This window comes from Erythrolamprus reginae, chromosome 6 (genome assembly GCF_031021105.1).
Source record: "Erythrolamprus reginae isolate rEryReg1 chromosome 6, rEryReg1.hap1, whole genome shotgun sequence".
Classification (NCBI taxonomy): domain Eukaryota; kingdom Metazoa; phylum Chordata; class Lepidosauria; order Squamata; family Dipsadidae; genus Erythrolamprus; species Erythrolamprus reginae.
The window spans coordinates 51,710,500-51,722,458 of NC_091955.1; the positions used below are offsets into that span (position 1 = coordinate 51,710,500).

Genomic DNA, 11,959 nt, shown 5'->3' on the forward strand with positions numbered 1-11,959 from the left:
TCATGGGGATTCTGAAACTATGAAAAATATTCATGTCACTTCTTTCAGTGCCACTGTAACTTTGAACAGACAGTAAATGAACTGTTTTAAATTGAGAACTACTGTATTTGAGAGACTTCAAATTAGGTTGTTATGTATAATGGCAGCCATTATTTTTTTACTTTTTCTCCGGGACTTTTTTTTGCTGCATAACTAATTTTCAATATATCAGGAGACAATGATATTCTGAGGAAATAAAGTTTTCCTTCCATTTTACATGAAGGGACAATCCACTATGAATCTTCAGTTCTTTTAAGTTATTATTCTGGAATGAGAAACTTCCTCAGGAATTGCAGAGTTCTAGTTGTATGCTATTTTTTCAGCCTGGTGTTAAGAAAACTGTACAGTATTTTTCTTCTGAACACCTGACTGAAAAAGGAGCATACAGCTAGAACTCCGCAATTCCTGTGGAGGTCTCCTATTCATGAATTATATCTTAAAAGAACTGAAAGATTCACGGTGGATTATCCTTTCATATAAAATGTTCCCTTAATTAAAATAATTAAATATCTGTAGATTGGATTAGATATATGGCCCTTTCTTGCAGTATCTATATTTTATTTATTTTTATTTATTTATTTATTTTGTCCAATACATAATATATATATTATGTACATATACATATGTATGTACATATGCATATACATGCCTCAATCTGTTTCTTTGAGCACAGTCTGTTTTGAAACATTTCTTTTTAATTTTCCTAGAATGGAGGCTCTGTGCAGACCTATCACAATGGCTGCTGCAAGACCTGTAAGTGAAGACAGCTGTATTCTGTGCTAGTTCTGTGTTGGTATGGCTTTGGGTTTGGACAGCTGTGTGCATTCTTAACCTCTTTAAGGAGACATATGAAAAGAAAACAGCATGTTGTCTCTGAATCATGTCATATGTGTCCAGTCCTTAACAAAAGTAATTGACAAGCCTGGCTTTCTATGGCTGCTAACATGGTGATATTAAAATTAAAATTTGTGTTTTAACCGTTTCTTTTTGGTATACAGTATAACCAGTTTCCCCAAAATAGTATAGACATGGCCAAAAACTATTTGGATACCTTTATAAAACAAAGATTATCCAATTTCTTAATATGATTTTTCTCTAGCTTGTTAATCATATCCAATTTCTTAATATGATTTTTCTCTAGCTTGTTAATCATAAGATTATAAGGAAATGGAAAAATATGAATATTTTATTTAGGTCAGTCATTCAATGCAAAAAATAATAATAATAAGATGATGATAGTGGTTACTGACCTATGTTCTATGGAAATATGTTAAGTACAACCATAAAGTTACAGGAGAAAATTATATAAAATGTTTATATAAAAAGGGATAATTGCACTTTTGAGACATTACATAAAAACATTAAATGTGAAAATGTATTTTTTTTAATACTGTAGTTTCAGTAACTGTAACACTCTGGTGCACCTGTGCACTGTAAAACATATCGGCTCTAAAAGGTCATATTTTTTCTTATTCTGGAGAGTGACAAATATTACATTCAAAAAATATATCAGGGTTTATTTTCTGATAATCTTATTTCTCAAAATCTCAGTTAAATTGGGAACTTAAATGTAAGTATGATTACTTTTCACAGTGGTGGAATTTGGATATTTTATTAGAGATAGTAAAAATCCATTGAAGCCAGGATGAATCTTTAGACAGATGCATTTTGATAATTGCTAGTACTTTCAAAAATGTTTTTCTCAAGCAAATCTACTTTGTATCTTTTACTTGTATTATTTGGGAAGTCCTTCATGTTGCAGCTTAACAAATCAGAGTGCGATCTTGTCAACCAGTATCTTCTAGAATACCTGTCTATGGATTCAAAATGTCTGTACAAAGAGATTCTGTTTTCCATACATTTATATCCACAAACTACATCTAAAGCAGTGTTTTTCAATTTCAGATGTGTGGATTTCAACTCCCAGAATTCCCCAACCAGCCATAACTGACTAAGTTACTCTGGCAGTGGAAATCCATATATCTTAAGAGTTGCTAAGGAAATCCATATATCTTAAGAGTTGCTAAGGTTAAGAAACACTGTTTTAGATGCTGAGTAAGATCTATAGCATGTAGTCAAACTCAGTACAGTGGAACCTCGACATACGAGCAGCTCTACTTACGAGCTACTCGAGATAAGAGCTGGGAGGGGAGCGACATTTTTGTTCGCCTCCCGAGCTCACATTCGGGATACGAGCGCCAAGGAGCTGTCTCCTGAAGCCGAACGTTCGGCTTCAGGAGACAGCTCCTTGGCGCTCGTATCCCGCGTGTTTTAAAAGGTTGCAACCGGCCTGGGGGGCTCGGGGGGGTGCTGGCAAGCCCCCCAGGCCGGCTGCAACCTTTTAAAACACGCGCGCCGCTTCGCAACTGTCTCCTGAAGCCGAACGCTAACTTCTGCGTTTGGCTTCAGGAGACAGCTGCGAAGCGGCGCAGGTGTTTTAAAACGTCGCAGCTGGCCTGGGGGGTTTGGGGGCTTCCCCCCGAGCCCCCCAGGCCGGCTGCCACGTTTTAAAACACGCGCGCCGCTTCGCAACTGTCTCCTGAAGCCAAACGCTAACTTCCACGTTCGGCGGCAGCGGTTTTTTTTTGTTGTTGCACGGATTAATTGACTTTACATTGTTTCCTATGGGAAACAATGTTTCGTCATACGAGCGTTCCGACTTACGAGCCTCCTTCCGGAACCAATTAGTCTCGTAAGTCGGGGTTCTACTGTACTGTAGTATTGCTTTTAAAAGTAGTGAATTTTTCTTCTAATATTTATTTACAAATAGATGCCCATAAAATAATGCAATTATTTCTTAGATCTCTTGCTTTTTATTCAGAAGTTGATGGCAGTATATCTAACACCTCCTCTTTCCATTTTCATACAATATACCTGTGATATAGATCAGGCAGAAATTTATCCAGTGTACAAGAAAGGATAGGAAACTGGTCTCCTGAATGCCAGTCTAATCACCTACTACCTTTAACCACCTATTGTTCTGGTCTAGCTGAAGTGACTCCAAAAAACTCTCTTTTGAAGGCTTTGATTTTCAAGCTAGTAAATCTTTATTTTCTCTTCTTACACTGGTAAGATCACCACAGTTACAATGCTGCTATGCAAAGGCATATTCCAAATCTCATGAGCTGAGTTTGCAAAGCTATAATTCTTTCTAATTAGCAGAGGAGAGCCTCCTTGCTAATGGCTTATCTCTGAATCATTTCAAATCTAATTTTGCATATTATATCAAAAGTGTACTTTTTGGAAGCGAGGAATGCCAGCCATATTTCAACACGCAGTTTGAACAAAAGCGGCTTCATTTCTGATACATTTCAGGAAATGACGCATTGATTGATTTACACAGTTCTAAATTGCAGATTCAAAACTTTTTCCCAAACATCTCCTCCCTTCTTTTTGCGAATCTCCTAAATCTTAGGTTCACCCAGGGGCTGTCAACTACCCCCCCCCTCTGAAGATGAGCTGCTTTCCATGCTAACATCTAACTCATTTTTACCTACGCCCTCATCTCCACTGCCCTCCGATAACCTTCTTAAATCAGGATACATTAAAGCTTCTGTCTCTTTGTCCTCCTCCGAATCTGACACTTCCTGAGGTTGACAGGGAATAATAGCAACAGCTACTAACACATTGGTCTGATAAAACACTTTTTAAAAAAGATATCTTACCAAGGAAACATCTTACCACCAGCAATTCCTTTATCAACTTTCATATTTTGCTAAATGTTGTCTTGCACTCTGCATTGCCATTAAATAGTACTGGCCAGTGGTATAGTGTCAGAGAGAAGACATCTGCAAACATTGTGTTTCTCTCCAATTTTCTAAAATAATGCTTCTTGATCCAATTTCTACTCAGAATATTCTGGGATTTACAACACACATACATATATTTTCTTAATAATTTCAAAGTATCTATTTCTTCACATCATGACTTAAATCTAAACATTCCTTTACCTGAAAAAAGTTATTATTGTGATTAATACAATGACAAGGAATTTTTTTAGCAATTATGTCACTAAATTGACATATTGATATTAATAAAGTGATATTTGAAGGTTAATAACATTTCATGAATCCCATAAATTTCTCTCTCCCCATCAATATTTTATATAAATGAAATAAATCATGTAAAAGCCAGCCATTGATGGGTAGAAGAATTTTTATTGTTCTCTGAAACAATGTTTAATTAAAAAAATGGCTTTAGTAGTTATCTTCAGAACTGTTTGCTGAATTAGCTTTTTACAAAATCAATATTAAATCCTGTTTTATATACTAATAGAGGGTTTTTTTAGAACAAACTAAAAGCATGTGCTTTTAATGGTAAAGGAGTATAACTGAGCTACAAGTACAGCTTAAAATCCCTTGGGTTTTAATGGTAATAAGTAATCTTTATTTGAAAAGGTGAATGATTATATGCATGCTGAGTGAGTTCATATGCTTAATTCTTACCTTGCCAAATCATGTTCCAGGTTCCTTTTTTCACATGTAAAATGTAAGGGCCTTATTATCAACATGGATATTAAAACATAGGGATATAATTAATTTAGAAAAATAAGAATACTTGTTTCTTTTTATTAAAAAAAAACTTCCATAAAAATTATTACCAGTTGGCAGTGTAAGAATTAAAGAAATGCTGTTTATGTAAAAATGTTTTTGCGTATTACAAGAAACTTATATTCCCAATAATTCTGCCAGGTTCTGGACGGGGTGTATTACCCTTTGCCATTAGCCCTGTAGTCTCTACTGATAGTATTAATTGTGAACCAGGTATTACTATTTTTAATAAATGTATTTTATTTTTATTTTATTTTAAAAAAATGTTGATATACATAGATATATTACATTAGATTGTGATTCAGAGAAGTGTTGATTGACTCTATAATTATCAAAAAATATTATTCAATGGTAAAACTAGCACTACCTAAAGATGCACTTCATGAATCTGATTTTGTAAACTATTCTGTGGATATAATTCTTGAAATATAAGCATTGAACATGTCCAGAAATGGAGTAAAAATATATTTGTAGTAAAATTAATGATGTGGACAATACCCATTTTTTGACTTTTATTGGGATTTTAAATTTCTGCTCTTTTTCCTCTATTGATTGAATTGTTTTCCAATGTTCAAAGTAGTTTACTACTAAAACAAAGTAGTTTACTGTAAAACAAAATAAAATTTAAAAGCAAATCTTAATTATTACTTATAGAATATATACATTACATCAGGAAAATATACCCAAAGTGAATAGCAATATTAGTAAAGCAGAATAATCTAAAAGCTGTATCAAATCAATCAATCTAATCTTGCTAGAAATGGAGCTTAAAAATTAGAATGCCCTTCTTAATTTTCTACAATATGATTGGGATGAATTATAACAATGAAGACTATTAATTATATTTGTAATAATATTACAGCTGAACTGAAATTGAACTGAAAAAAATAGGAAAATAGGGAAAATAGGCAAGTTTGAATGTTATGTTGTTTGCACAATTAAACTGGGAATCATTCTGCCTTTGCAGCTATGCCTGTTATAATTTCTGGGTGCAGCATAATTCAGATTGCAGGGTATTTTCTGTGGATACTTTCTTCCCTTTCTAAAATTAAATGGCACTCTTGGCTATGACCTTAGTTAAGAGTAGTTTCTTGGATAGCCAGGTGTGCTGTGTCACACGAAAAGGATCACTGCTTTGTTGAGCTCCTCTTGGAAATCTTCCAATCAGTTCAGAGATCTGATAGAAACTGCCAATACTAAGCATTCCATACCCTTAACATTTATACACATTTTGATTTGTCTGTAAGCTTCTTCACACTTATTCAACATGCTTGTTCAACCTATTTTAAATCCAATTCCTGTTCACCCTTCATGTTCAGCACAGTATATATGAACAGCTATCAGATGTTCTGCTATTACAAACAAAACAAAGTTCCATAAACGGATTATGGGTGGAAGATTAGACACCTTGGTGCATGTTCAGATGATGACACACAGCTAAAGAGCTTTTTAACTAATGATGTAGTAAAATAATGTCTTGATGTCTTCATGCTTTATCAGGTAAAAGAGATCAAAGGATTTGCCAGAAAATAATGGTCAGAACTACTGTAAAAAAAGAAGACTGCGTAAGCCAAAGTCCTGTAAGTATAAATCTCTAATTTGGGGGCTACTTCATATATAGGAGGGTTTTTTTTCTTCCATTCAACCATTTGATTATTGTAGACTGCCTAGACAAGTTCCTGCAGTTTGTTGGCAATTTTTTTCAGAAGTGGTTTGCCATTTTCTCTAGTCACTTTCTCTCAGCCTTAGAATATACCAGCTGCTAAAACAGTGATTAGTGTGGTAAACATACATGCAAATCCTATTACTGTTTTGACATCTGGAAAACGTCTCTCCCTAGTAATATCCTCCTACTCATAAGAAGAATTTGAAGTGTAATTGCTTTTACCTTCACATTATTTAAATGCTGACTTCATCAGTTCAAAGACATTTCAAACAAGATGACTAATGCAGAATAGAATTCCCTCTCCTAATTAGGCAATGGCCAGTTCTTTAACATGGATACCAAAGTCTACTGATAACCCAAGCAAGAATTGAATTTAATTAATATTGAAGAGACTTGTTCTGCCAATAATCAAGCTTTATTTTTTTCATTTTTAAAAATGTATTTATTTTGTCAAGCATGTATAAGTTTGTTTATCTATCTATCTATCTATCTATCTATCTATCTATCTATCTATCTATCTATCTATCTATTTATTGGATTTGTATGCTGCTCCTCTCTGTAGACTTGGGGCGGCTAACAACAGTGATAAAAACAGTATGTAGCAATCCAATAATAAAACAACTAAAAAACCCTTATTATAAAAACCATACATACATACATACATACCATGCATAAACTGTAGAGGCCCAGGGGGAAAGAATATTTCAGTTCCCCCATGCCTGATGGCAGAGGTGGGTTTTAAGGAGCTTACGAAAGGCGAGGAGGGTGGAGGCAATTCAGAGAAGGCTCTTCCCCTGGGTCCCGCCAAACGACATTGTTTAGTTGACGGGACCCGGAGAAGGCCCACTATGTGGGACCTAATCGGTCACTGGGCTTCGTGCGGCAGAAGGCGGTCCGGGAGATAATCTGGTCCGGTGCCATGAAGGGCTTTATAGGTCATAACCAACACTTTGAATTGTGACCGGAAACTGATTGGCAACCAATGCAGACTGCGGAGTGTTGGTGTGACATGGGCGTTTTTTGGAAAGCCCATGATTGCTCTCGCAGCTGCATTCTGCACGATCTGAAGTTTCCGAACACTTTTCAGAGGTAGCCCCATGTAGAGAGCGTTACAGTAGTCGAGCCTCGAGGTGATGAGGGCATGAGTGACTGTGAGCAGTGACTCCCGGTCCAGATAGAGCTGCAACTACTTTAGACTAACTATAAACATTAATATGAATATATAAGAAGTATAAATATGGTTTTGAGTATATGATATTTTATGAATCCATGGGGACATTAGCACAGGGACGATGGGCACATTGGTGTGCTTATGCATGTCCCTTACAGATCTCTTAGAAATGGGGTGAAGTCAACAGTAGACAGTCTAAGGTTAAAGTTTGGGGGGTTGGGGAAGAAACTACAGTGTCAGGTAATGTATTCCAGGCATTGAATACTCAGTTGCTGGAGTCAAGTTTGGAGCAGTTTACATTAAGTTTGTATCTATTATGAGCTTGTGTGTTATTGTGGTTGAAGCTGGAGTAGTCATTGACAGGTAGGACATTGTAGCAAAGTTCTAAATTTTCTAGGTCCAAAATTACAAGTGTGGTAGCATAAGGTATTCTGTTGTGAATGGAGGAGTGTAGTGCTCATCTCGTGAAATATCTATGGACATTCTCAGTTGTAATAATGTCTGATATATAGTGTGGGTTCCAGACAGATGAGTTGTATTTGAATATTGGCCTAGCAAACATTTGATATGCTCTGGTTAGAAGTACAATATTACCAGAGAAGAAGCTACGCAAGATTATATTAATGCCTTCTTAGCAATGCTGTTGCAGTGGGTTCTGACACTTAGGTCATTAGAGATGAGTACTCCAAGGTCCTTTACTGAGTGAGGATCATCAACAAGGTAGTGATCATCTAGTTTGTATTTTGTGTTCTGGTTATTTTTTGCCAGTGTGTAAGAATGAGCATTTGTTGATTGAGATTTGAAGTTGCAACTTGTTTGACCATTCTCATACATAGTCAAGGTCTTTTTGAAGGATAGTAGTATTAGCGGTGGTGTTGAATAGTTGTTTTTTATTATCACAAAGGTCATTTGTGTAAAAAATAAAGAGAGTTGGGAATACCACTTTTAATAGGTACAGGATTTGATAAAGCATTTCGACGACTTGTTCCCTGTTTGACAGGAATGCAGTAATCCATTTGTGCAGGGGTCCAGAAATGCCATAAGATTTTACTTTTAGAAGTAGTTTGTCATGTACCACTGAGTCAAAGACTTTGCAGAAGTTTATGTAAATTGTGTCTATTGCTTTGCCTTGATTGAGTTGTGTAGTCCATATGTTTTTAAAGTGTAGAAGTTGTAGATTGCATGATATTTTTTCTGAAATCAAATTGTTTGTGAGAGAGTAGGTTGTTTGTCTCAAAGTGGAGGGTAATGGATTGGTTAATGATTGATTCCATGACTTTGAAGATGACAAAACATAAAGAAATTGGTCTGTAATTTTCAACTAGGCTTGGGTCTCACTTTTTGAAGATAGGGATGACCGTGGCTAGTGACCATAGGTTGGGTAGGGAACTGTTCCTGAAAGATTTATCAAAAATTATGCTCAGTGGTTATACTAGGGCAGTAGAAAGTATTTTTAAAGAAGTAGGCACATATTCCACCTGGTCCAATGGATAGATATGCTTTTTTATTGCATAGGGCCTTTCCTACATTGTCTTCTGTGAAATCGGTCTGTAACAGATCGTTGCTGCTTTGGAAGCACCTGCCACCACTGTTCCCTTTATGAGTTTCAGCCATTCCTTTTATGAGTTACAGGAGTGGCTGGAGCTGATACTTTGGAGCAGGCGGAGCCTCTGTTAGGGCTAGGGAATGGTTAGTTATTACTTGCCAGTGATGGAGATGGGGTTTGGGGATAATGGCGACAACCTCAATGATTGTATGGTTGTCTTAGGCTCAATAGCTCAATAGCTTTGGACAGTTTCTTTTCCACTTCTAGAGTTGTGTAAGAAGTTAAGTTTTTGGTATGCACCCAAAGTCATCACTCAGGAGTGTTCATGATTGCTGATTTGGAGTATTGAGAATTATCAAGCAGAAGGAGCTTAAAGAGTAGCTTCTTCTTCTTGAAGCTTGAAGTTGTATTTGCACCACTGTAATTTCTAAGTGATTTCCAAAGGAAAAACCATGTGTTTTCTCAGTAATTCATCCTATTAGAGATCAGGGCATCTGCCATCACTATGGCCTCCTGGTCCATATATGGTTGTAACTGGCACTCCATATGGAACCTCTATATAGAACCTCCTTAATATCTATTGAAAACATGCTTATTCAACTTATTTAAAATTGCTGTGTAAATTTTGGAGAAAGGCCTCCTGGCTGCATTTTTCTATCTGCTATGTCATCAGTAGCTTTCATCTGCTTTTGAAACAAGAGTTGAGAATACAAACAAATCCCCAAGTCACAAAGTCCTTCTTTCAGTGGAATGTGATCCCACAAGAGAAATACTGTAGGATTTAATCTGAGTTCATTTCCCCCTATTCACAACTCCTCTTCAGGATCATCTCAGTATCTCTTGGATAGTGATGCAGAAACCAGTAGTTACTAACATCACACTAGATGAGTGGGTGATATCTTCCATAGCTTATTCTAAATGTTAAATAGCAAAGGAAGGAGTCTGGGCCCTGGAAGTCTTTGCTTAGGGGTTCCATGGGCTCAAATTCTTCTTCCCCCAGCACCATGGCCTGAAAGTAAAAGTAGGAACATAATCACCATTAATAGTATCCTCTCTACTTCAAACCCTTGTGGATACCCCTGAATGGTTTAATGGTAAATGATACTGGATATCACTAAAAGGTGTAATATAAACAAGAAGGATGCCATTTTCCATGTAGGGGGATATATTCATGTGCAAGAATAAGGATTTGTGTGAGCATATCACCTTATCTAACATGTCTATGAATATGTGTATGCAGAAATATTAAGCTTGCTGCCTTGAACTGGAGATGTCCTGTTATTTATTAATGTTCCTTTTTCTCCTTCCATGCTAGGCATGGATGCAATTAAGCAATACACTAATATGTATATTAAAGTAACATTTGTAAGTATTACATAGTAGTGCACAGATATCCTTGTTTTAAGAGTTAAATGGGCAAAGTATCATAAAAAGGCAAATGGCGAGGGAAGTAAGCTGGCTGATAGTGAATAGACCATGGAGCTATTGCATGAGACCTGAACACACAAGCAACTCAGCAAAGTTTCCAAACTGAAGCTGTCAATAAATTTATATGATAAAATTTGAAACTATCAGTGACATCCTTCTCCTTCCTGTCTCCAACAGATAAGTGTGGCTTCTTGTGATGGAAAGTGCCCCTCTGCTACAATTTTTAATGTCAACATCGATAGCCATTTAAGGTTCTGCAAATGTTGCCGTGAAAATGGAGTTCAGAATCGAACTGTGCCACTTTACTGCTCTGGAAATGGCACTGAAATTCTATATGTCATGCAGGAACCCACAGACTGTTCATGCCAGTGGAATTAAACATTTTGTGATTAAATACAAATCAAATTTTTGTTCTTTCTTATGATGAGATTTAATATATAAATATTTTCTCAATTTATATATGCATGTATGTAAAAAAGGGCACATTAATTTTTGACATATAGAACACTTAATTCACTTTATCGTGTACTGAGACATGTAAAGTATGTATGCAATTTATCAGCAGCAGCCATTTAGTCATGTCTGACCCTTGGCCACTCTATGGATCAGCACTTTCCATGTTGCTCTGCCTTGCATTGCCTCCTTCATGTCTGCCATGGTCATCACAGTGTCATTCTTTATAGTGTCTAGCCAACAGATACTAGGACAGCCCCTTTTCATTTTTCCACTGATTACTCCCAGCATGATTCACTTTTTGAGTGAATCAGCTCACATGATATGACCAAAGTATGATACCCACTGTTTGTAGATCTTGGCTTCAAGTGACATTTTAAGTTAAGTTTAGACTAGGACTTCTTTGTTATTTTTGCAGTCCATGGCATGTTTAATAGTTGCTTCCAGCACCATAGTTCAAAGGCATACACCCTTCTCCTACCTGCCAAGTTTCACAGCCATAAATAGCAAGAACAAAAATTATTGCATTAACTAATCTGCATTTGGTTGTGGGTGTGAATCTCTTTACTCTTCCAGATGTTATTCATGCCAGGAATTGTAAGTGCTATACACTCTCATAACATTTATATAATTAGCCAACATTAACTATGCCTTGTTCTGGGGTTATATCAGAACTTTTCAGTTTATTAGCACTTCCACTGGCATCACTGATTATTCCTCAAGAGTAATCCTATTTTGCATTGCAATATTTGTGATATTTTATTAAAATTTTGAAATCCATAATGTGGTGGTACTTCTTATTTTTCTGGTTCCAATCTTTTTATTACTGTGACTGCATGTAGTAATTTCTTATAAACCATTTTTGATATTATTTTATATTTACAAGAATTGAGACAAAAGTAAATGATAGTTTCTACACTACCTGGATTAAAATAAAATAGAATGGAATGTGAATAGGAATAGGAATAACAGAGTTGGAAGGCTCCTTGGAGGTCTTCTAGTCCAACCCACTGGCCAGGCCGGAAACCCTACACCACTTGAAACAAATGGTTGTCCAATCTCTTCTTAAAACTTTCAGTGTTGGAACATTCACAAGTTCTGGAGGC

The 11,959-nt window shown here is 36.1% G+C and overlaps 1 protein-coding gene across 1 annotated transcript in view; it reads left to right on the forward strand.

Moving 5' to 3' along the window:
* Positions 1 to 11,636, forward strand: part of OTOGL (otogelin like) — a 109,538-nt gene extending 97,902 nt beyond the window's left edge. The window contains exons 55-57 of the mRNA XM_070754953.1: positions 747 to 792; positions 6,090 to 6,169; positions 10,578 to 11,636. Coding sequence (XP_070611054.1) covers positions 747 to 792; positions 6,090 to 6,169; positions 10,578 to 10,778 — 327 coding nt within the window. The 3' untranslated portion in view covers positions 10,779 to 11,636. The remainder of the gene's footprint in view (positions 1 to 746; positions 793 to 6,089; positions 6,170 to 10,577) is intronic.
* Positions 11,637 to 11,959: the final 323 nt, after the last annotated feature.